Genomic DNA, 27,415 nt, shown 5'->3' with positions numbered 1-27,415 from the left:
ATATATATATATATATATATATATATATATATATAGGCTATATATATATATATATATATATATATATACACACATTTTTTATGTCTGAGTGAGATTGTATATGATTTTTTTTAATTATGTATTTTAAAAGAATCAGACAACACAGTCATAATCTAATTCATCAATAGTGACAATTTATTATGACTCTGAAATTGATTTTACCACTTGTGTTTTTTTCAATGAAGTAAATTGATGTTCACATGATATACATTTATATATTTTAAAACTACTGAAAATTGAATGTATGTCTAAGAATGTAAGGTATTAAAGGGAGTCAAATGAATAATAGAGTACATCCAAAATAAAAGGATTGTTAAAAATGTTTAATAAAATGTAAAATAAAATGTTTTTCCACATAGAAAATATTTATGCCATTCATTTACTTCAAATATTTATGCCATTCATTTACTTCAGACTCTTGACACACACGCACACGCACACGCACACACACACACACACACACACACACACACACACACACACACAAGACAAAGGCGGCGGCAACAACAATAATGAGTACTGAGCTTGAGACAAGTATGTTGGCAAGCAATAAAACTTCAGTTTATTAACTAAAAATAACATACTTTATCAACCTGTGGTTATTTAACTGATGCTGTTTATTTTTTTTATCATATTAATTTATACAGCCATTTATACAGCACATTGACAAAATAAACAGTTCTCTATATCCTAACAAAAAAGGAAATCTTTCAGATATTACTCTTCTCTGTTCAACAGCATTTAAAAACTCAACCAATCAGATTTCATATAAATGTGCACATATAATCTCCATTCTAAGATGTTTCCTTTGTGTCACGACAGTTTAGAGACTAAAGTATTTTCGAAGAATATATTATGTCAACAATTGCTCAAAGAAGTTTCAACCAATATTGTCTACAATATACAGTTATTCCAAGGCAAACACCTTTGAATTGAGAAAAGTTTTTAAACGCATAGATTTTATTTAAAAACAGGGTTTTAAAATCTTTTTCATGCCACAGACACCCAGATATGATATATTATCATATATTAAAATATGATTCCTTAGTGGCTATATTTTCATGTATAAAACATTCAAACATTCATACTGCATTTAAAAATAAAAATATTTCAAATATAAGTAAAATATTGTTGGGAAAAATATTTACTTTCTGTTAAGGAGACACTGTGTTTGTCTACTTGTTATATGTATAAATCTAAAGAGAAATAAAACAAAATATTACAATTCAATAAAATAACTTAAAATAACTGGTTTAATAATATCAAATGGAATCAATTAAAAATAAAAAAATACTATTTTTCTCTGAACTTTCCCACAGACCCCAGTTTAAAAAACCCTGATCTAAAGAATGTAAGTTTGGCTGTTTAATGTCATGTGTGTTAACTGTATCAAACAGTTTGTGGTTAGAAGTTGAATAAACATTAAGAAAAAGTGAACAAATTAAGATTAAGATCAGTCATACTCGTGTGTTCATGACTTCGGCAGGTTTAGAGCTGCATATGTGATGCTGGTGATTTGGCTGGAGCGAATATTTCTACGCAGCTTGGAAAAATCCATTGTGGCGTACTGAAAGAACAATATTAGCAAACTCAGTTTCAATTAAACCAAAATGAACAAAAATTAAAAAAAAATGTTAGGGAAGCTAGCAAGAATGCTAATTTTAAGACAGAAAATAATTAGTTAAGATGTCACATTTATACCTGCAAGTCGTGTTCTTCTATAACTTGATTCTGCTGTAGATCAGTGTTGATTTGTGATTCTTCTGCTGACCTTCTGTTTCCAACAATAAAAACCTTTACCAGTCCTAAATATGAAATAATTCATTTAGATTTTAATATTTACAAAAAGTTGTATTATATTTTCTCCAATTATTTTCTTCATCTAAAAAAAAAAAAAGCATTATATTAATATTTTTACATATGGCTGAAAATCTCTCACCGATCAGCACAATGAGCAGAAGCCCGTTCATCAGTCCAGATATGATGATTATAATAATCTGCCATTGTGTCTGATTCTGATCAACACACTCCAGCGCTGTATGATTGTGACACTCAGTTAGTTGAGTTGATTCTGTAAAGAAAGTGTTCATAATGTTACAGTAACAACTGTTACTGGTAGTGCACTGGCTGCAATTTTGTAAAACTGAAAATATTGATAATAAATGAGAATATAATTAAGTTTTTCATAAGTAGCCTATCTGAATAAAATATGAAGTAGTAAATGACAAATGTAAGCAGGGATCATCAAAAAGCCTTGTTTACTGACAAAGTAAATGAACTCACCGGTGAAGTGCAGTCTGGTGCTGTTGCTGAGTTTTGGAGGTGTGCGTGTGTTCATACAGTAATAAACTCCTAATTCATCAGCGGTCACATTATTAATAACCAGACAATGTTTTAACTGCACTGAATATTTCCTTCTGAATGTTTTATTTAAGTAAATAGGTGATTGTGGTGTTGGGAATGACCGTAGAATCACTGTTGGAGGATCTGGTGTTTTCAGTAAAATCCAATAAACCTCATTTTCATCAAGATCACAGTTTATGGTCACATTTGATCCTAAATCAGTGAGTTGATCTGACACTGCAGCTCGACAACAGATTAATACATCTATAAGATAAAAAATAGACAAAAATACATCATAAATAAGATTAGCCACATAAAATCACTGTTTATAAAGCACGTAAAAATATTCATAACATGTAATGAACTCACAGAGTTGAAGCTGAATGATCCTCATGATACTGCGTGATTAAAACAGTTGAATCTAATGAAACCTGGTTCCTCTCACACAACATCATTTAACATGAATCTACTGCAGCTCTGAAGCAGACAGGAACAAACTTCTCCCACATCAATCAGAGACAGTCGAGTTTGCTCTGACCACATGCAGACTTTTTTCAACACCTAATACTCCACCAACATCATCAATCCATTAAGCAGTTTAAGCTCAGTTTTTGTGTTTATAACTACTGTTTTTCATGTTGGCGATGTCACTTTGTAAAGAAACACTAGATGCCCATAGACTGAACACGTAATATGCATGCGCATGATTGACAGAATGTTGTAAACAACCTGTTTACACGACACCATTTTCAACTTTTTATGCGTTTTACCCTTCGTTTACAACAGCTGCGTTTTGGGTGCATTAAAACACAAACTTTTGAAAACGGTCTCTGTGTAAACGACAAAAATGCGAATCTCTAAAGACAATGACATCATGCACATGTGTATTACATGTTCAGTTTCATCGCCATCTAATGGCCTGGCAGCAGAATACAGCGTTTTTAGTCATTTTCGCGGATTCATGTGAATGGGGATCGTTTTGACAATGTCTGTGCGTGGAAAACTCAAAGGAAAAACTTCTCCATTTTAAGCATATTGTTGTCATGTAAATGTACCCTAAGTTTACATGGAGACTATTATGGTATCGTTCTCAAAAACTTGACTTTGAAAAACATTTTCAAAAGTTAGCGTTTTCAGGCCCCCCAAATATGGGGGACAAAACGTTTTTTTGTTAAAAACAGTGTCGGGTAACGGCCCTTCAGTTTATCTGAAGGTCTTAAATTAGGGTACATATACACTCACCTAAAGGATTATTAGGAACACCATACTAATACTGTGTTTGACCCCCTTTCGCCTTCAGAACTGCCTTAATTCTACGTGGCATTGATTCAACAAGGTGCTGAAAGCATTCTTTAGAAATGTTGGCCCATATTGATAGGATAGCATGTTGCAGTTGATGGAGATTTGTGGGATGCACATCCAGGGCACGAAGCTCCCGTTTCACCACATCCCAAAGATGCTCTATTGGGTTGAGATCTGGTGACTGTGGGGGCCATTTTAGTACAGTGAACTCATTGTCATGTTCAAGAAACCAATTTGAAATGATTCGAGCTTTGTGACATGGTGCATTATCCTGCTGGAAGTAGCCATCAGAGGATGGGTACATGGTGGTCATAAAGGGATGGACATGGTCAGAAACAATGCTCAGGTAGGCCGTGGCATTTAAACGATGCCCAATTGGCACTAAGGGGCCTAAAGTGTGCCAAGAAAACATCCCCCACACCATTACACCACCACCAGCAGCCTGCACAGTGGTAACAAGGCATGATGGATCCATGTTCTCATTCTGTTTACGCCAAATTCTGACTCTACCATCTGAATGTCTCAACAGAAATCGAGACTCATCAGACCAGGCAACATTTTTCCAGTCTTCAACTGTCCAATTTTGGTGAGCTCGTGCAAATTGTAGCCTCTTTTTCCTATTTGTAGTGGAGATGAGTGGTACCCGGTGGGGTCTTCTGCTGTTGTAGCCCATCCGCCTCAAGGTTGTGCGTGTTGTGGCTTCACAAATGCTTTGCTGCATACCTCGGTTATAACGAGTGGTTATTTCAGTCAAAGTTGCTCTTCTATCAGCTTGAATCAGTCGGCCCATTCTCCTCTGACCTCTAGCATCAACAAGGCATTTTTGCCCACAGGACTGCCGCATACTGGATGTTTTTCCCTTTTCACACCATTCTTTGTAAACCCTAGAAATGGTTGTGCGTGAAAATCCCAGTAACTGAGCAGATTGTGAAATACTCAGACCGGCCCGTCTGGCACCAACAACCATGCCACGCTCAAAATTGCTTAAATCACCTTTCTTTCCCATTCTGACATTCAGTTTGGAGTTCAGGAGTTCAACTGACATGTGATTGGTTGATTAGATAATTGCATTAATGAGAAATTGAACAGGTGTTCCTAATAATCCTTTAGGTGAGTGTACACAACAACAATGTACTAAAAACGGAACAAAGTTTTTCAGTACAGACGACACCATTGTTAAAACGATCCACCGTTCACACAGATCCGTGAAAATGACTAAAACGCTGTACCATGTTGCCAGGCCAGTAGGTGGCAATGTCACTTTGTAAAGAAACACTAAACGCATATAGAATGAACACGTAATATGCATGTGCATGACATCACCGTTTTTACAAATTTGCGTTTTTGTAGTTTAAACGGAGATGATAACGGTACCGTTTTCAAAAACTTGACTTTAAAACCCTTTTTTAAAAGTTTGCCTTTTCAGGTCCACAAAACGCAGTTGTCGTGTAAATTAACGGCCAAAACATGTTTTACATTTTTAAAAACCAGTTTACTTTATCTGAAGGTCTTCATAGGGTACACAACAATGTACCCACGGATTCATGCCAGGCCAGTAGATGGCGATGTGACTGATTTCACTCATGATGAAAAAATGTTTTAGTTGAAAATGGTGTCATGCAAATGGCCCGAGTACGTAACTGGAAGCTCTGCATTCTTGTCGTGCTCTTACAGTGAAAACCTGAAGTCAAGACATGACAGGAATGTGAGACATAATTCAGAAAATAATCCTTTAAATAACTTTAGTAAAAAATGCGCAGTCTGTAGGGATGAAAACAAGAGAATGAGTTCAGATTATGACAACAAAAAATCACAATAAAGGTAATTTCTTGTAAAAGTCAACTATTAATTAATTCATTCAGGAAAGAGCAACTACTATTTTTCTGTTCTATCAACTACATCCGGTGCTCTTAAACATTTGAAAGGCAAATGACTAAAAAAACTCTGCAAATGAATGCTAAGTTCACTCTCTTTCGGTTTCGCTGGAGGTCAGGGAGGAGGCTAAAACTGGAAGCTCCTGTTGTGCTTTCAGTAATAATAAACTGAAGTCATGACAACAGTGTGTTTGAAACATAATTCAGGGAAGTGTTTCACTTGAGGAGCAGAAAGCTTATCACACACGTAAGTTTGATTACATTTATTTATTTCATTCATTGCTGTTCATTTCAACTATAGCCAAAAAAAAAAAAAAAAAAAAAAAAAAAAACCACACACACACACACAAGGTAACATAATTATTAAAACCAAGAATATTATTTTCATACTTTAAAGACCATAATTACACCAACATAAATAGAAGTAATTGAACAAGCAAGGGGAGAGTCTCAGCTTTAGAGAGCAAACATTTACCCTTGAGAAACAAGATTCTACAATAAGAAACCAAAGATTTAGTTTTTCCATAATAAAAAACATGTACTCTTATTCTTAGAAATAACAATTGAAAAGTTACATTATTCTTCACTGGGAGGATTTCTGTGTCGGACAAGTTGGTCTTATAAAAAAAATTAACTGTAAAAGTGTCTGAATTGCTTTGATGAAATCGGACCAACACCAAAATTATTTTTAGGCAAGAAAAATAAATTAAGAATGAAAAGCTTTAAAAAATAAATAAAAAAAAATAAAGTAAAGCTCTATTCTGAAATCAGATCCAAATAATAAACAACATCCAACATTATTCTTATATTATTAAGGGACCTCTTATAGGATCTTACATTCTTACAAGACACTAAGGCTTACATTAAGTAATTAAGACATTAGGTTTGTGAGCAACATAATAAGGCAACTTAAATAAGTGCAGGGGAGGGTAAAACTGTCATAGTTTCTTCTATAAAAACTTGTAAAAGGAAAAGATTTTAAACAAGTAAAAAAATAAACTGTCCGGTAAATGTTTTAATTTTAACATGCATTATATAATTTATAATAAATACATTTAATATTGACCACCAAAACATGAAGTACACTTGTTCAGAATAAAGACAGTAACATTGACAGACTCATTTGGTCCTTTACCTTTAAAAAAAAATAGCTACTGTTTCAGTGTTTGAAGATCTCATTCAGCAAGAACAAACAGTGTTTAAGGCAATAATGTAACAGCTCAAAACAGAGTCAAGCACCAGAAAGACCCAGTGACAGCTGAAAAAATACAGTGAGAGTAAGAAAATTTAAACTTTTAGGACTGACGTGTCATTTAAATCACTGTTTTTTGTATTCAGTCCTGACAGAAGAGAATGAGTGGGTTTGCTGTTTTTTTCTTCTACAGTAAAATACAACGAAACAGCCTATAGGCAGTAAACTAGTACAGTTAATATAATGAAAAGCCAGCCAAATGAAGTCTCCATACTGTCTGTTTCATCTTTTGGGATTTCTTGTTCAGTGGGTTTACTTTCTTTTCCTGCTGTTGATTCTGCAACAAACAAAATACCTCACTGTGATAAAGGCAAGAGATTCATCTATAACTAGTGAACTTGAACTTTTTTTTTAAAATGAAAAACTTCATGGTTGCACTTTAGAATAATGGTCTGTCATTAATAGGTAACTATGCAGGACAAATGAGTTGAACTGCATTAACACTTCAGATACTATGAACTAATATGGAATCAAGCTAAAACAAACTAATCAAGTAAGTAACAGCAAATTTGGGACTGAGATACTTTCTTATTAGGTTCTAAATAACTGCTGAATGAGATTAGCCTCAATATCAACTAACCATGAGAAACTAAAAAGAATTACCAATTAATGACTATATCCAGAGTAAAAAAGGTGATTAATTATGAATTAGGCCGTGTACACTTGGTATTAAAGGGATAGTTCACCCAAAAATGAAAATTAGCCCATGATTTACTCACCCTCAAGTTATCCTCTGTATAAATGACTTTCTTCTTTCAGACAAATACAATCTGAGTTATATTAAAAAAATATCCTGGCTCTTCAAGCTTTATAATGGCAGTGAATGGCCTTTTCTGTTTTAAAGTCCATAAAAATGCATCTATCCATAATAAAAGTGCTCCACACAGCTCTGAAGTAAAGCGATGCGTTTGTGTAAGAAATATATTCATATTTAACACGTTACAAAGTAAAATTCTAGCTTCCGGCCAAACGGTCATACTCAGTCTACTTACGCCTAAAGCGCAACTTACGAAACTTATGACGTCAGAAGTAGCGTAGTGCGTCAGGGCGTAGAGTAAACACGTGCGCTTTACACTTAAGTCCCGTCCGAATGTTCGTTTGGCTGGAAGCTAGTTATTTTACTTCATAAAGTTTTAAATATGAATATTTTTCCACAAACGCATCGCTTGCTTCAGAAGGCCTTTATTAATCCCCGGGATCTCTTTTATTATGGATTAGATGCACTTTTATGGACTTCAAAACAGAAACAGCCATTCACTGCCATTATAAAGCTTGGAAGAGCCAGGATTTTTTTTAAAGGTGCCATAGAATGGATTATTTTATTATTTTATAATGTTTCCTGGGGTGCCCTTATAATGTTAGTATGTTTTTTAGATCAAAATTTGTTATAATTTAGAAATAAAAGGCATATTTCCTAGCCTGATTTCATCCATTGATTTGAACACTCTGTTTGAAGGGGCGTGTCTGCTGTGAGACTTCAGTGTTGTTGCCCACTGCTGTGATTGGCTGACATGCTTGCATATGAAATATCTGGCATTACATGTAGACCTATCTGGAAAACTTTTACTATTACAGCTTTTATATGTTTTTACTATTACAGCTATCGGGATTAACGAATCATGAGAAGTTTTTTGTTAAGTATTTAGATCTATTCCCATCACATAAAAGGTTTCAGTGATGAGCACTGAGCAGATGACAGCCTGTTGATCGCGTGAATGAAGATCTTATCACTGCAACGCGATATACTGATGCATAAACAGTGTTGAACGACTTTGAAAGAAAGATTATCTGTCTGAATTTGAACAATTACACATCAGAAATTCACATAACCCACTGGTTCTCCAGAGGCTCGGATGAAGGAGCAAAAAAATATTTTTGTGTTCATTTGTACAACCAAACACTGAGCAACTGCCATGCTTCGTTCGCTCGTTTGCAAGCCATGATGTCTCTCGAGGAAAAAACAATATCGCGCTGGATCTAGATAACACAATGTAAATTATCGTTAATAAAATCCCTACTTGCCGCTTGCGGGAATATAACGTTAGTTGAAATTGCCCCCTTCGTCCGTTTGAGACGCCGAGAGAAGCCTGGCTGCTTGATATTGTTGTAACAGTCCGTGGTGAAATGGGCAGAGCAACTAAACAACTTCGAATTAAACTGTAGCGGTATCCGATTATAGATAGATAGATTATAGATAGATCTGCCATTTTCCCTATGATCCTCCTCCTGCTTGTTTCTTCACCTGCAGAACTTCTGATGATTCGGCTGTGCAGTTTCGCCTGGCACTGAGCATGGGCTGGCATATGCAAATTTTTAGAGGCGTACATATTAATGATCCCATCGGTTTCGTCACAGTCGGTGTTATGTGGAGATTCGCCCGTTTTTCAGGGGTGTTTTTCAAAAACGAGATTTAAATAAGAAAGAGAAAACTATGGTGTTTGAGACTCACTGTATGTCATGTCCATGTACTGAACTCTTGTTATTTAACTATGCCAAGATAAATTCAATTTCACATTCTATGGCACCTTTAAATATAACTCCAATTGTATTCGTCTAATAGAAGAATGTCATATACACCTAGGATGGCTTGTGGGTGAGTAAATCATGGGCTAATTTTCATTTCTGTCAGGACCACTACCGTCAGATACGATTGACAATTAGCATACAGTTTGGATTGGCGGTATGGTTCAGCTCTGTGCAAGAACTCCCTGCGCATCCATGAAGCCTAGCATAGATAAGAGCAGGGAGAGCAGCAATAACCCCCTTAGGGTAAACAGTACAGAACCAATAAATGTTTGCAAATATATTTAATTCAAGAGTGTGGAACTGAGAAAAATGACTTTAAAGATTTATAGTTGTCCCGCCAAATTAATTATAGGTAGGACACTGGAAATCTGGCAAATAGATGTTATATGGCGCTTTTCCACTGCATGGTACGGCTCGGTTCGGCTCGGTACGGTTCGACTCGGCACAGAACGGTTCGGCTCGCTTCGCTTTTCCACTGCGTGGTACGGCTCGACTCGGTACGGCACGGTTCGGTTCGCTTTAAATCGGTTGCTTTTCCACTGCAGTTAGTACCGCTTCAAGGGTGGGACTGATCATTTGCCGTCTCTACTGCCATGATATCATCATATTAAATGCGAATTTTTCATTCCGTGTTTCCCCATCCACTCCACGGCAACCAACGAGAGGAACGTCTGCACCTCGTCCACTGACCACGATTCAGCCATTTCTTTTTTCAAAGTTTATACTCTTTTTTTTTTTAAACTTTTTTTTTAAAGCAAATACTTTTAAAACAGGCGCTACAGCGTTGACTGTTGTCTACTGGCTATTTAAATCTAGCAGGTTTAGTGTCTCGTGTCGTAAATACAATGACGCTGGTAGTGATGATTCTGTCTGACCAATCAGTGATCTGCAGTGTTTTCACGTCACATTTTAGTATCGGTACGGTACGCTTGGAACCTCAACAGAGGTGGTACCATTTAAAGCGAGCTGAAGCGAGCCGTACCGTACCGTACCATGCAGTGGAAATGCGCCAAAAGTGAGCCGTACCGTACCATGCAGTGGAAAAGCGCCAAAGCGTGCCGTACCGAACCGAGCCGTACCGTACCATGCAGTGGAAAAGCGCCATTAGTAATGAAAATTATATACATAAAAAAATCTTGAGCTCAAACTTGACTTTTGACCACTATTTTAAAGTTACTGTACTCTGCCTTTGTATTGTCAGCAAAAAGTGAGAAGTCATGCCAAGGCAAAAGGCAGTAACTTCCACTTTATCTATATCTGGTTGCTGATCACCATTAACAAAATCATTATAGTAACACCTGTATAAAGTCTAGTGATCATGCCATTTATTTTGTATGATTTACAATTATTTATAGCCATCTACTTATTGCTATCCTGTGCTTTGGTTGCATTCTGATGGCATTATTTATACTTTTGACATGACAAAATACTATTATTTTGTACAAAATACAAAATAAAGGCGCCGGCGAAGTTTTGGCACTCTGCCAGCTAGATGCATGAGTATTTCAACCAGGTCCGGTACCCGACCTTGGTGAGGCGGGGCTTTAGGTCTTTGTTGTATTCATCTGCTACGGCATGTGTAACATTTTTCTGTCAACTCTGCATAATCCTTTGCGATCGACATCGCACGTTTGTCGATGGAGCAGGTTCAGACCATACTAAATGTTCTGACCGCAATTGTGCAGGACAAAGCTCTGAGGACATCAGAAGTTAGAGGGACTGGTGGCAGCTGTACAAAGTACACAGGCTACACCGTAATTTAAATTTTAATGGAGAGTAAAACAAAGGCAGATAACGTACAATCTGGTAGGTAGCATTATTTGATAGAACACCGGCACAGTAACTTCATATTGACACGCGGCTAAACAAAGGCAGAGTACCGTAACTCAATTTGAGCGTTCCAAAACAAAGCGAAAGAGCGGTAACTGGTGTTACGGTGTTCTGCCTTTGTTTCTCATGGGCTTTTGGAAGTTACTGTTAAGACAACCCATTATTTTCTCGAAAAAACAACGGAATTGATTCAAGATACTCATCCACATGATAAAGGAGATCTTGAATGTGCCAAAAATATAAAACTAATTTTCGACCAAAAACGAAGTTACGGTCTTTTGCCTTACGGCAGATTAGCTCCTGAGAAACGCGATAGCTGCTGATAATACTGAAGGAGCTTATATATGGTGATAGGCGTCGTATTCCTATAGGTAGATGTGAATCAGCTGAGAGTCAGCTGATGCAAGCTTGACTAACGTGACCTGCCAGAACTAACGCTACGCTCGAGTTTTGGGTGAACTATCCCTTTAAGGTGCGTTTAGGTCGACAGTAGTAGTAGACGAGGGAGACACATACCCGTTTACACCTGGTGTTTTAATACGACTCTTTTGTCCACTTTCAACCACTTCTGTCCTGATTTATGGGGGGTCTATGGGTGGGTAAATGTATGGGCTTTTTCAGATCTTTCGATCTACTGGACGAAATAAGCTAGCACAATTTACATATGAACGTGAAAGGAGACAACGGTAAAACATATAGAGAGCAGCAGCATGTGGTGTTTTTAATATGCTTTAAGACAAACCATGTGCAAATTCATTAGTCAACACCATTGCTGAGTATTTTCTCCTTAAAACTGCAGTTAACCAAAGACAGACTAAAAAACACGGTTTGAAATCGGCGGTTTCTGACGTCACAAACTACCTCGTAACCAATCACGTCAAAGTACCGGCGGGCTTTAGAATATTATTACCTGCTGTGAATCAGGAGAGTCTCAAGAGAAGCCACGTTATCCTGGTGTATCGCTAAATGTACCAGAATTTTCATATCAACAGAACAGAGTGAATTGTGTATGTATATATTGAAGTTGTTCAAAGCATTTCTAAGGATACTGATTGTTAGAAGGCAGCTGTCTGACTCTGAGGTGGCGAACCGGTTTCTGTAACATTAGCAACACATTATTAGCTGTTTGATAACATAGTCAAGCAAAAGGCGGATCATATTAATTACTGTTATGGTTGTTGTGGAGAGCGATACATAAAGCGCATTACCATTCTGATACATTGACTTGTAGACAAGCCTGTATAATGGACTATTCCACTTCAAATGACGTCAAGCGATCTGAGCTGGTGCGAGTGAGTGGAGGCGGGGCTTATTTGCATATTCATGGTTCCACATATACTAAATGAAGCAAGGGTGTAGAGTTACATTCAAGCTATTGATCAAAGATGAGTTTTAAGGGATAAAATTAGTGTCTACAGGGGGACTTTAAAAGTCTGTCTGTCAAGCGCGCTTCACGTAATGTTTACTCATTAGGTCAGTAGGGGGAGAGCAGGCTAAGTAATTCTTATAGTTCGTTATGGAAAGCTGATAGTTATTCTTGAGGCTCATCTCATTCAGTAATTATTAATTATCAGTGAAATAAAGAAGTATATTAATAGTTAAGCTTGTTTTCATATTTGTTTATAGAATCTGAAGTGTTTGACAAGAATTTGTCCTGCATTACTTCCTGCATAGTTTCCTATTAATGACAGACCATTATTTTAAAGTGCCATCAACTTCATACATGAATCAAGCATTTCTACACACCGGTGATGATCAGCTGTACAGTAGGATGTTCATCTGAGTGTGAGATGAGGCAGCTGAACTCTCCTGCATCAGTGTGAGTGAGATTGATGAGTTTGATGGAGAAGTTTCCTCTCTCATACTCTTCAGGCAAACTTTCGGCTCTGTTCTTGTAACGAGGGTCCTGTAACTCTACTGAATCTTCACCCTTGACTATATCATACACATTCTCGCTGCCATTGTGTCTCCAATGAACATCAGTGTCTTGAAGATTAAGATCATGTTCAGTGTAAGAACACGGCAGGAGAACAGAACCACCAATAACAGCCTCTACTGTTTCCTGCAGAGACACTGAAACAACAGAAACTGTCAAACACTCAGTCTGTGGCATGAATTTATCTTTCTGATGTGTCGTTCTGATGCTCACCTTTGTTTATCAGCACCGCAAACACACAGATGAAGCCGCGACTGCAGAAACAGAATAAAACAAGTTCCTTTAACTACTTTAATCACAACCAGTACAGCATGTTCAACAAATGCTGTCCGACTTGCTGTGACGTCATGCTAACGTGCTAAACACTAACAGCCAGTCAGGCGGATGGGCAAACTAAAAGCATGATGACTTGTTTTTTGGAGTGAGGGCAGGAGATAATGTCAATCCACATGAGATCGACCAATAGCAAACTGTAATGATCCTATCCATTTGCGATGGACAAAATCAAGTCCCGTCCTACTTTTTTTCTTATTCGCAACTTCCGTTTCATACCCATTTTTAAAAAAAATCTTTCTAAGACCACCTTAATGATTATGTAAAAAATTCGAGGAAACATATCATTTAATATTCCTTTTAAGTTTAAATTACAATGGAAAACATACATATTGCAAAAACTTTAAACTGACTGCAATTACTTTGTTTTACTAAAAGTAACAAGACAAAACTAAGCTGACGCAATATGATAAAAGTCTTGTCATTCATGCTAATCAGAGTTTTTGTACTAACACAATAACTGACCATGAACACAAACAGTGAGCTAGTACATTGTGAATCACTACATTTTGTGAATCGCTTGTTTTTCATTTCTGCGGCTTTGATAGGGAGCTGCATCCACAATAAAATCTCCTCATGCCCTTCATGTATTTTAAACATAAATCATGAACAAGGAGAGACTGTTTGTGTAATTTTATAACTAGATATTATATAGTGTAATTTAGATTAATCTCTCTATAACTGTGATTCAGGTTAAAGTTGGCATGATATGGAAGTTGCGAATGATTCTTCACTATTGTTATGTATATTCGAGTGAAACAGCTTCTCAAACAAGAAAAAAAACATAGGGAGGGACTTGATTTTGTTTTGCTTGGTTGTCCCGCCCTCAAGTCATTAAACACGTCATCAGAGAAGAGATGTGGATGCAAAAGAGAGAGGTCGTTATTTAGATTAAAGATTACGAGACACATGACTAAAATAAATAATGATGAGCACGGATAAATCATTATATATATATATATATATATATATATATATATATATATATATATATATATATATATATTGTGACCCTGGACCACAAAACCAGTCTTATGGGTCATTTTTTTTAAATTGAGATTTATACATCATCTGAAAGCTGAACACATAATCTTTCCATTGATGTATGTTTTTTTGGTATAGGACAATATATGGTCGAGATACAACTATTTGTAAATCTGGAATCTGAGGGTGCAGAAAAATCGAAATATTGAGAAAATCGCCTTTAAAGTTCTCCATTTCTATTGGTGATTGTGCTGCATCACAAAAATAAGTTTTTTATATATTTAAGGTGGGAAATTTACAAAATATCTTCATGGAACATGATCTTTACTTAATATCCTAATGATTTTTGGCATAAAATAAAAATCGATAATTTTGACCCATACAATGTTTTGTTGGCTATTGCCACAAATATACCCGTGCGACTTAAGACTGGTTTTGTGATCCAGGGTCAGTGTGTGTATGTATAACGTTATATAATTTTGATTTCATGGTGCCTTCGTGTGGATTGAGGTCACTGTTCAACTAAACTGTCAAACTGCATCAAATTTACAAATAAATTAGTATATGTTTTCATGTATTTCCCTTAATATTTTATATTGGAGGTTGCATATTTATCCTGTAAATTATTGAACAATGAATAATTGAACTCGTCGCTATATATGATTTAGCAGTAAACATTCTTAATAGAGCATCTTTACCCATATTACGTTACCCTACAGGTGAAAACTTGGATATATTGAATGCACTGTAAGATTAGGCATTATCAAATGACTTTCAAATAAAGCTACACACATGCATCGGGACGCAAAAGATTGAAATTCAAAATACTAGCAGCTAATGCTAACTGCTAATGACTGCGGCAAAATAATAGTTGCCGACATTTTCCTGCAGATGAACCCGTTAATCATTAATTAATCAACAATCAATCAATCCATGTTTAATGCATTAATAACGCACAAAGGGTTTTCCTGTTGATTCTATCTTAAAACAGCAAATGAGGAACAAAACAAACCAGGCCAAATGTAAACACGAGCGCATATAGATCAGGACTTCTTGTTCGAATTGTATTTTGTAAATACAGATTTCCTTAAAAAAAATCTTACACATACCCGATAACCATGGCGACCCGGTATAATACATATATATACTAATATTACTGAAATACTAATCTTCTCAAACAGATCTGGGAAATCGAGACCCCGATCTCTTCTTCGTACGGTATATAAATTTACTGCCGGGTTGGAAATTAAAATGAATAGCGAGCGAGCGACGCCTACTGTGCTGGAGTGTGGTGAAGATGCAACATTTTTAAAAAAGAAAAGAAAAATATTTTGGTCTGTGAAAATAGGCTACTTTTGCGTCCTTTTTTAACAATGGAGAGAAAAATATAAAGAACGGCTGTTGTATTTTTAAAATTGTATGTTAAATACCAAAATTTAGGCTAGGCTAATTTAAAACTGTAACGTTACACACAAATTGCATGCGCACAAAATTAAATAATGATTTCTTCTAGATTAGTGTTTATTACGTAAAAATTAAAGATGGAAAGAAAAAAATGTCAATGTAATTTATAAATAATGTTTCTCCCGCACTTTCGAAAGCGATGTCTCTGGAACTATAATAGGCCTACATGACTTGATTTTAAAACTGAAATGGTCATTGCAGAACATCTGTCCCAACTTGGTGACGGTCAAGGTTGTTCCCCTTTTGTCTCTTTAAAAAGTCTACCCGTTCTCCCTCGGGTCACTATACTGTCAGAAAAAGGGTCCAGTGACGTGGTAGCGCATTGCTTTCAATGAGAAAACCTTCAAACCTCCACTGAGGCAAAGGGCAAGGGAATTTTGTCTTCATGTAATTATATTTTGGGATATATTTTTTTCGTCATGACATATGTTGGGGTACGGTGACTGGGAAAGGACATTTTTAGTTTTAGTTGAATCAGCTCCATAGTTACCAAGCTCGTGAATCAGTAGGCTATATTGTGTACACGAATCCAGGCACTGTTAAGGACCGAAAAAATTACATTCTCTATAGTATGAGAGTGTGTAGTATGAATGTAATCCGGACGTACAACATTCACCATGTAGTCATTATCATGTGACCTACCAGCGTCAGTCGCGTCACTTCACTGCCATTCACAAATCCTTTCCTGTGGCCTTATGGGATAGTAAAGTGTCCATCGATTGCACACTTCAGAATCTCACAGAACATATTGCGCGCGGATTATATTTATTGAGTTGGCTTGTGTGTTTTTATTTTTTTGGCGCTTCAGGAATGTGACGTGGTAAGGGAGCAGATCACGTCACACACAGCACTAACAACGACTCATGCATGGTACAACAGGAAAGCAGTTTATTTTCACTTTGAAACACACACAAACATCTGATACATTTGACAGATGTTTTTCCTTTGCATCCTCCTCTCCTGAACCGTAATGCATGTTCTGCCTCCAGCATCTTTGGCAAACAGAGAGCCCTGTATTTTTGACATGGTCAATTGGCTGTGGTTCAACAGGCCTCCTCTTCTTAGTTTGAATGCTCATCTCATCATCATCACTGGACATCTTGTGAACCTGTTGACCTCGAACACCCTCTGCTTGAGCATCATTTCAACTATAGCAGCAGCTTAAAGTCAAAATACTGCAGTTTCTCCTTCTCTGGTCTCCCAGAACTGTTTGTCTGAACTTTATGCTATCCATTGTTTGTGGCAGCCAGGTCAAAGAAATGCAGGACCGCATGGATGGTTCATTTTCTTGTGCAGCTTGATATCGAGTACAAGCTGACCAAGTCAAATCCACCTGTTGTTGTTTTAGCTCAGCCACAACAAGAGGTCTATGCACAGTAACATGGCGCTTCTCTTTCCTTGACCGTCTCAGGATTTATCCCATGGACACTGGAGCTCATGAGAAACTGCCTCATTGTCCAGCCACTTTATCAACCTCTGATAGTTTTCTGACAACCACACAATGCAGGGAGCCTGTTTTTCTTAATGGTCCCTGTTCCCAGGAAAGTAGTTGCTTTCATTAGACATTTCCATGGTTCTCAATAGCGGAAATAATAGATGACGTAAACTTCTACAGTGGTAAAAGACAGCAAATGTTTTTATTATTATTATTATTATTATTATTCACCATTTGTTCTAACAGCAAAAAAAAAAAAAAAAATGTTTCCAGGACTTTCCAAAAAGAAGAAAAAAAATATATACAGAGGGATAGATAATGACAGTCAAAAAAAAAAGATGTCAAATTTACTGTCACTCCCTCAGCCGCTGTTTTGAAACCATAGGGATCAGAGGGTTGTTCCATAAAACAAGATTAGAATACAAGCCAGGCTTATTTTGGTTAGTCAGACTTATTGTCGGTGGATTCTGTTTCATAAAGCAAACTTAAAATAGTTCAAACTCAGTTACCCTGGCAACTTATGCTGGGAAACTAGCCTGGTCCAGGGCAGGCTAACTGTCAGGCTAAGCCTCAGTTGTTACACAGATCCTCTAACACTGACCGACAAGAACACAATGATATTACCACTGACACTCTCTCATACCATTATTGGACTTTATTAACCACTATTAGTCCAAAAATAAATACACAGTATACAGAAAATCAACTTAAATAAGGCTACAATGATAAATTAGACAATATATATATATATAGATAGATAGATAGATAGCTAGATAGATACAATATATATACTACAGGTTTTCTTTTTTTACTGGCTGAATGTTTTGTGCCCAAGATTTAATTAGACTGTTTTAAAGATTTATGAATACATTTCTCTCTGGTTTTGTTTGGCAGCTGTAGTGCATGTTTATGATTATTAGAAGAACATTAGAACACAATCTAAAAAAAGTTAAAATTAAAAATAAATAATTACAAAACCACAGTATACATTTTAACTGGTAAGATGAATCTGAGCTTAGTAATTGACAGTATATTAGCCTACATTTGATTTACTCCATTGCAATAGTCCCTTTACAGTTATTGCTACAGTTATTACAGTTAATGTCCAAATAACAAATATTTTAGCATATATATATATATATATATATATATATATATATATATATATTATGTACTTTATTGTGGCTTTCAATTCAAACACATTTAACACAATTATACAAATGGACAGTTCCTTTAAAGACATCATATTTTCCCCCAATAAATATTCATTTATTATTTATTTTTCCTTCTACTTTTTTTTTCTTTTTTGATAATACCCACCAACACATAGCCTAAAAAACACATGATTAGAACAATAACCAAAAAGTACATAGTTAGACACTTTTACATACGATTAAAGGGGGAAAAGACAAAAAACAATAAATAAATATTAATAAAAATGTAACATTCACATATTTATATCAAACTCTTATAATGACACATAATTCCTAATAGTTATTCAAGTAATATTATTTGAATATCAAATATTCAATATTAAATAAGTCAATAAATAAAATAACAAATAACTAGAAATAAAAGGGAGGGAGGGTTATATAAAAATTTAGTTAATGTAGGCTAATATATATTCCTTTATTTTATGGAATATTCTTTGATTTTTGAGTTGCACATATCTTTTCAAAATGTATACATTTGCTCTTAATTTCATGTTATCCTCTCCATAATGTACTTTAGAAATTACATCTACTCATTTAAAACTGGGGATTCTTGCTTTCTCCAAAAAATTATTGCATTAAAAGCTGTAATTCTCAGCATTCTAAATAAGTATACATCATCTCTTTATTAAGTAGCATAGATCCTATACCCAAAACTATATTTTGTATCTTTATATATTTAGTTTCTTAAAATAAACTTCCCTGAATTAGGCTACTTCTGTTCACTGAAGTACTTCTGTTCGCTAGAAGTTCACTGCAACTTATCCAACATCCTAAAGATAAATTATTATAATTAGAAGATATTTCTAGTGTTATAAAATATCGCGTATTAATTTTCCAAGCAAAATGTATATTTCAGTCAGAATTATTGCGCTCCTATTTGGCGCGCATGCGCGCAGCAGCGCTCGTTCAATATGAAGATTAGCAGCAAAATGGATACATTTGCATGACTTTCTAACATTTACAGATGGAGGATATAACTGTAAAATGTAAGTTTTGCACTGAGGGGGAAAAAACACATATCACAAACGCATAAAACAGCACAAAATATACGCTGTTTGATGGTGGATCGATTTGATCCACGATCGACCTCTAGGGCTGCTTCAAAAACGCGTGCACACGCAATTATCTAGACTTGATAAACCTGGATCAAATTAGTGAGATTGCGTGAACTTCAATTACCTTTTATGGAACCACTTTAGCCCCAACTTATTTGTTAGGCTCATTCAAGTCCGGTTTTGGAGTTTAATCCCCGCTATAAGCGTCTTTTATGGAACAACCCTCAGGAATTGGCTGTTAAGTGATGACGTAAACGCTGCAGGCTCAAGAACACTGAACTGTAATAATACACACAGTCTTTCATTAGGTACACCTAGAACTGTGTTGGACCTATTTTTGACTTCAGAACTGCCTTCATTCTCTTGATTTGAGCTTTGTGACATGTGCGTGTTGTCTTGAAGTAGCCATCTACTCTCGAGAAATGAGGAAAAAAAAGTAGGACGGGACTTGAGTTTGACATTCAGGTATTGATTGGATGGTTGGTTTGCTATTACTGTGATCTCATTTGATTGACAGGTTGTCCCGCCCTTGCGTCAGTAAACACATCATCAGAGAAGAGATGTCGCTGCAAGAGGGATAGGAAGTTATTTTGATTAAAGATTATGAGAGCACATACATTTTTGGATTATAGGGTAACTTTAACCAATTTCATAGTACAACAAAAATATGTTTCACCTGTATGTGTTTGCTGATACCTCACCACACATTGAGTCAGCATAAGGACTCGCCTACATACCTGTACTTACCTGTGTGATCATTAATATTTTTATGCTCCACGCTCATCTATTTTTAGTTTTAAAGCTGTTCATCATTCACATCTCTATTGATCATCTGTATCTTCACCTCATTCTGCACTACTAAAACAAGGACTGTTTATCCTTCAATTAAGTCAAGCTATCCATCCTACGCTCAATATACTCACATGCTTGCTGTTTACCTCGCATACACTACACTCAAATGAAACTAGGCGAATTAAAGTGGTTGAGAGACTCTGATGTACACTTTCCTTAAATGACATGAAACAAACACAAAATCCATATCTTTGCTATTAGATTACGCAACTTTGTAGACTAAAATGTAGAAAAAGCAGTGATCTCTCTGTTTTAGAAGCTGTGTTTTAAGATTCTTTTTTTTTCTTTGCTTGAAGCAAATATTAGTTAACATATTCAAGATAATGTTTTATTTGCAAGAACTGTAACTGGAGTATGTTTAAAGTCTACTTAAGCATTTTCAGATGACAAAAGTCAACTTCTGACTCAGGAGTCATGATAATATTGAAGTAAATTTGAGATTAATAAATACACCTGCTGCGCATGTCTGATTATTTCACCTTACTGTTGACGTCACTTACTGTACATCTGATGACATCTATAGAACACATCTGTGCAGAAATGGAAAAGTCTACAATATTTTCTGTTTAAAAAAGTAGTATTTCTCCCTAATTCTATATTTATGTGTTATATATTATAATACACTATTAATATAAGGCATCATGATAAACAGGTATGTTTTATGATTTCTGAATGAAACCTGGGCCTAAAGGCCTGCTGTTGTTTCCATGCTCATATTTGCATTTGGTCTGCTTTGTTTATTTTGCTTTATTTGAACTAACAGGGAAAACTTTTGGATGTTATTAATAGAGTTTTATGTAAATTATTTACATTTACATGTAGAGAGATAATCCACTTCCTCAAGGTTGGCCTTCTCATCGTTTTTACTAGGCCTAAACACCACTGTGTCAGAAAACTTCACCAGTTTGTTAGAACTGTGTTTAGCCTTACAGTCGTTGGTATAGAGGGACTAAAGCAGGGGACTGAGGACAGAGCCCTGAGGGGCTCCGATGTTGAAGGTGATTGTAGAGGAGGTGTAGTTTCCCATTTTAACCACCTGGCGGCGTCCTGTCAAAAAATCCAAGATCCAGAGACAAATAAAGGGATACAGCCCTAGATTTTGAAGCTTTTGCAGAGGTGTAATGGGACAACGCTGTTGAAAGCAGAGCTATAATCCACAAAAAGCAATCTCACATAATTGATAATTCTCTGATCCAGTTGAGAAAGAGCAGAGTGTAAAATGTGGTTAGCATCATGTAGATATTAGGCCTATATGCAAACTGTAAAGGGTCCAGACCACTGGAGCATACCACCTGTCAACCCTCCCGTTTTTCCCGGGATTCTCCCGTATTTTACCTTGCTATCCCGCTATCATCCCGTTTAAATATTTTCCCGTATTTCCCCCGTATTTTGAATCTTTCTATAAAAAAAATAATAATAATCTTTACATTTTTCAAAGCACTTCATCACTACAGAAGTGAGTACAAAAGGATGATAATCATTCAGAGAGGCAGCACAAGGGGTTTTAGGGACAGGGATAATAATTGAAGATTTAAAACTTGTGGGAACAACACCCTGATTAAGAGAAGGTTAAAAATAGTTGTAAAAACTGGTGCTAATTGATTAGCACAGACTTTTAATACATGTCGGGGGATATTGTCTAGACAACCATTGTAAAAATGATCCCAGTTCACAAGGATCCATGCCAGGCCAGTAGTTTTATTGACTGTAATCAGTTAAAGGAGCTGTATGTAACTTTCACTCTACTAAAGCAAAAAAAAACATGTTTGCAGAAACATGCTGAGGTCACATACTCGTTTCTCTGAAAAACACTTCTAAAGCCAGTTATTTTTGAAATGTGCGTTTCCGTGCTGGAATGTCTGTTTTTGTTTTGGTCTGTGTGATACTGCACGGTGCCAATTTGCATTGTCAATTGCACTTGTTCCTGTTGCGTGTGCTCAAACTGGCAACCCTCGTGAGTGTCGAGTCTGAGGAGGAGGGGGTGCGAGAAACAACGATCTCCGATATTTTGAATTTGCACTGCAGTAACTATTTCCACCACTAGCTGTCATTCCTACAGACTGCTCCTTTAAACTCTCCTCCCATTACATCAAAGTCCATTTAAGACTATATATGTTATATATAAAGTCTTTACATTACATTGTCAGAGAAAATTACACTTTTTTTTGCGCAATCTGTAAGGATGAAAACAAGAGAAATGAGTTCAGATATAACAACAAAAGACAACAACAAAAATCACAATAAAGGTAATTTCTTGTAAAACTATTCATTAATTAATTCAGGAAAGAGCAACTACTATTCTTCTGTTCTATCAACTGCATCCGGTGCTCTTAAACATTTGAAAGACAAACAAATGGAAAAACTCTGCAAATGAATGCTAAGTTCACTCTCTTTCGGTTTCGCTGGAGGTTAGGGAGGAGGCTAAAACTGGAAGCTCCTGTTGTATCCTGTTTCAGTAATAATAAACTGAAGTCATGACAACAGTGTGTTTGACACATAAATCAGGGAAGTTTCACTTGAAGAGCAGAAAGCTTATCACACTCACGTTAGTTTGATTACATTTATTTATTTCATTCATTGCTGTTCATTTCAACTATAGCAAAAAAACAAAAAAAAAACATAATTATTAAAACCAAGAATATTATTTTCATTCTTTAAAGACCATAATTATAACAACATAAATATAAGTAATTGAACAAGCTAGGGGAGAGTCTCAGCTTTAGAAAGCAAACATTTACCCTTGAGAAACAAGATTCTATAGTACAAAACCAAATATTTCATTTTTCCATAATCAAAAACATATACTCTTATTCTTAGAAAATGACAGGCTAGTTTAAAAAGGCTAGTTATTATTGACATCATTTGAAAAATATCAACAAAAACAAACAATTTTTATTGTAAAAATACACTACGCACAATCAATAACACTGTACATTTCATCAGTTATAATTACATGTATTTTTAAAGTGATGCTTTGTTGATGTGCATTATCCTAATTTTAATCATTGGGATTGCAATAGAACATAGAAGACAGACAATGAGAAACTCAAAGAAATGCAAAGGAAATTTGTTATTATTTTGTTACTTTATCACATGCATCTACTTTTGCACCTGAGGTTTAGCAGGTCTTAATAGTGATTAACAATTAAATAATGGAGGACGGGGGTGGGGTGGGGTGCTATAAACCAACAAAGCTCTTCTGATGTGAGAATATAACCACCCGCTCTCCTTTTGTCAACCGCCGTGTCACACCCCCACCACACTTCACCACTCAAGACCCTCTTAGTCATTATTGAACATTCACAGAAATATAAACTATGTGTGAAAGTGCTATCCATGTTTCACAGCATAATCGAATGCTCTGATATTAAAAGTGTAGATCTAGAAACACAAACAAGGAGCATCATCCCTGCATGCTGCTGTTTCCTAAGAAAGGCTAAGAAAGCAATGAGAAACTGACGGATAAAAGCATTGGTTTGCGGTTTAAGGTTAAACCTCCACTGTAGATAAAGCTGAGAGATTGTGTTTGCCAACTAGTGGAACACGTTTCTGGTTTTGGTTTAGCACTTAAGTTGAGTTTAACCACACTAAAGCCTGTAGCCTGTAATACTTATTATCGTTCAGCATAAATGTATCAGTCAACAACATTACAATCGAAACTATACAGCTGTGGCCATGAAAAAACCCTTTCCTTAGAATCAATGAATTATCAAAAGTGTTCGCTGGATGAACTGATTAATTGATTGTAATATTAATTTACATCAAGTTAATCAGATTAACTGATCCAAATATTCAAAATGAATCATAACAAGTTATGAGTAATTATTAATATTTCCTCTTTGAGGTAATTTGTTACAATATACACTTTATTGCCAAAAGTTTTGGGACACCTGCCTTTACATGCATAATGACATCCCATTCTTAATCTGTAGGGTTTATTATGGAGTTGGTCCACCCTTTGCAGCTATAACAGCTTCAACTCTTCTGGGAAGGCTTTCCACAAGGTTTAGGAAAGTGTTTATGGGAATTTTTGACCAGAAGCGCATTTGTGAGGTCAGGCACTGATGTTGGACGAGAAGGCCTGACTCGCAGTCTCCACTCTAACTCATCCCAAAGATTTCCTATCGGGTTGAGGTCAAGAGTCTGTACAGGCCAGTCAAGTTCCTCCACACCAAACTCGCTCATCCATGTCTTTATGGACCTTGCTTTGTGCACTGGTGTGCAGTCATGTTGAAACAGAACATCCCCAAACTGTTTCTCACAAAGTTGGGAGCATGAAATTGTCCAAAATGTCTTGGTATGCTGAAGCATTAAGAGTCCCTTTCACAGGAACTAAGGGGCCAAACCCTGAAAAACAACCCCACACCATAATCCCCCCTCCACCAAACATTACACTTGGCACAATGCAGTCAGGCAAGTCCCGTTCTCCCGGCATCCGCCAAACCCAGACTCGTCCATTGCCAGACAGAGAAGCGTGATTCGTCACTCCAGAGAACTCGTCTCCACTGCTCTAGAGTCCAGTGGCGGTGGCTTTACACCACAGCATCCGACACTTTACATTGCACTTGGTGACGTAAGGCTTGGATGAAGCTGCTCGGCCATTGAAACCCATTCCATGAAGCTCTATGCACTGTTCTTGAGCTAATCTGAAGGCCACATGAAGTTTGGAGGTCTGTAGCTACTGACTCTGCAGAAAGTTGGCGACTTCTGCGCACTGTGAGTCTCAGCATGCGCTGACCCGCTCTGTGGTTTTACATGGCCTTTCACTTCATGGCTGAGTTGCTGTTGTTCCAAATTGCTTCCACTTTGTTATAATACCACTAACAGTTGACCGTGAAATATTTAGTAGTGAGGAATTATTTTTTTTTTTAAATAGTTAACAGTTTTCACAGCAATGTTCATGGCCTCATGCAGTTCTGGTGACATCTGCTTTGTTGCAAGACTTTCCCTGTGCAAGAAACAGTGCATCCACTACTTTGCTTCTGGCACTCGCTCTTGGATTTGTTTAACAACACCGCAATGTTTTCCCGTCATAGCAGCCGCGCCGTCTGTGCATACATTTCCAATCAAGACCTTTTTCAGAGCAGGACTCATCAAGGCAGTGCATGACATTATCTGCTGCGGTTCTCATTGGAAGTTCTTTGCAAAATAGCAGATCTTCACAAAGATTACTGTCCATGCAGTATCGGACAAAAACTAACAGTAACGTGGCGTTGCTTATGTCCGTCGACTCGTCCAGCTGTATGGCAAAATAAGGGCTTGCCTTTATTCGATCCACGAGTTGGCATTCAATTTCATTGCTCATGCCACCCCTGTGATGATCTGAATATGTGACCCATGCTGGCAAAATGAGTCGGAATGCACACAAGTTATTGGAATAGTTATATTACTTTTTTTCGGGTTGAATGGTGGTCTTCTCGCACCCCCCTATCGCCTGTGAGCGGAAAAAACACCCTTGCAACTTTGAGCCGGCGGGCCTCCGGCAGCAGCGTCAGGAAGTCTCGCGTGATATCAGGTCTCGCGATGTAAACAATTGCTTTACGGCAAAAAAAATCTGCTAAAATTTTGTCATTATTGCGCTCCCTTACTCTGTTTGAACCCGAATGAAGAAGATGTTTTAAAGAATGTCCCATCTGCTTTGATGTCGTTGATCTATAGCCTCTGGTATCTGAGAATCGCCAACGAGCTTTTCGACAGTTTTGTCAAATATCTATTCCGAAGCTGTAGGGGGAGCTCTATAGAGAAACCTGCGAGCAAAAAGCGAGAATACACCGAAGAAATTCCCGAAACTGCATATCCCTGCTTTAATTTCGAGCTACAGGCAAAACAAGTGAAAAATATCAATTTTGGTCAAGTTTGAGGTTTTCACATTTTTTTTTTAATTAAGCCTTTATCTAGCGATCAAAATGCTCAAAGTAGTAATTAAACATCTAAAAGTATCTTTAATTGTCCGTTTTCTGAGAGGAGTACCTTTCCTTTGCCCATGAAAATTGTCATTTAAAATGTATAGGCCTACATCTCAAAATGTATTATTATTATTAATATTATTAATTATTGAATGAGTAAATAATAAGTTGAACACACCAGCAGCTCCAGAAATATATGTGGAAATTAGCTAAAACATCGATGGGAATCATTGAATCAGTGATTTGAACTCGAGAACCAAATCAGTTCTATTCATGAATGAATCATTGGCCCTGTTTACACCTGGTATTAAGATGCGTTTTGGTCGATCGAATCACAAGTGGACGACACTGAATACAGGTGTAAACTGGGTCTAAAACGTTTTGAGCTTGTACACTTTCAACCACTTCCAGAGGTAGTCGAAAACACATTCGACCGGATTGCTTTTGTTGTGTAGACGCTCATGTGGTTAAATGTGTTCAAACAAACACACAAGACCGTCTACTCTTCGCCTACTGAACTAATGCGTTAACATTATGGGAAGCGCACTAGCCAAACGGGATTTAAACTTTGTCGGCTGAAGACCCAAGTTTAGTTTGAAGATGAAAAACATACCAAGCACAATGTTCTCACACCATTCCTGATTTCTAACACACACTCACCGCGTTCGGTCTTTTGTCTAAAGCTGATGCTCTTCATGTTTTTCCATTGTCTCCGGTCGCATTCATATGCAAATTGCGCAAGCTTATTTTCTCCATTTAGATCGAAAGATCTGGAAAAGCCCATACATTATCCCGCCCATAGACCCTCCCCTCGAAGAAATCAGGACAGAAGTGTTTGAAAGTGGACAAAAGAGACGGATTAAAACAGCAGGTGTAAATGGGAATGTGTCTCCCTCGTCTACTTGTTGTCCAATCGACCAAAACACAACTTAATGCCAGGTGTAAACAGGGCCATTCACACTAGTTTTTCACGAATCGGACATCATTACAACTTTTATTTCTTAAATTCTACCAGGAATTCCCGTTTACTGGGGACAGTCCCATTTTGGAGTCCTGTCCCTGGGAAACGG

The 27,415-nt window shown here is 36.6% G+C and overlaps 1 protein-coding gene and 1 long non-coding RNA gene across 2 annotated transcripts in view; one reads left to right on the top strand and one right to left on the bottom strand.

The window, feature by feature from the left end:
- Positions 1 to 27,415, top strand: part of LOC311084432 — an 87,616-nt gene that overhangs the window by 35,615 nt on the left and 24,586 nt on the right. The gene's annotated exons all lie outside the window — the stretch shown is intronic.
- On the bottom strand, positions 5,814 to 15,646 carry LOC311084322 (ICOS ligand-like). The gene is made up of 4 exons (XM_084116277.1): positions 15,529 to 15,646; positions 13,316 to 13,356; positions 12,913 to 13,239; positions 5,814 to 7,087 (listed from the first exon to the last, which is right to left on the bottom strand). The coding sequence occupies exons 1-4, from the start codon at positions 15,537 to 15,539 to the stop codon at positions 6,963 to 6,965; spliced, it is 504 nt and encodes a 167-aa protein (XP_083972403.1). The 5' UTR covers positions 15,540 to 15,646; the 3' UTR covers positions 5,814 to 6,962.

Source organism: Abramis brama (assembly GCF_963993115.1).
Source record: "Abramis brama genome assembly, chromosome: 6".
NCBI lineage: Eukaryota > Metazoa > Chordata > Actinopteri > Cypriniformes > Leuciscidae > Abramis > Abramis brama.
The sequence above is the reverse complement of the archived record's forward strand: the minus strand, read 5'-3'. Positions and strand labels throughout refer to the sequence as shown.

Coding starts and splice junctions, on each gene's coding strand:
- LOC311084322 (XM_084116277.1), bottom strand. Junction 13,240..13,315: donor TGCGGTGCTGATAAACAAAG/GTGAGCATCAGA, acceptor CTGTTGTTTCAG/TGTCTCTGCAGGAAACAGTA. Junction 7,088..12,912: donor TGTACAGCTGATCATCACCG/GTGTGTAGAAAT, acceptor TGTTTGTTGCAG/AATCAACAGCAGGAAAAGAA.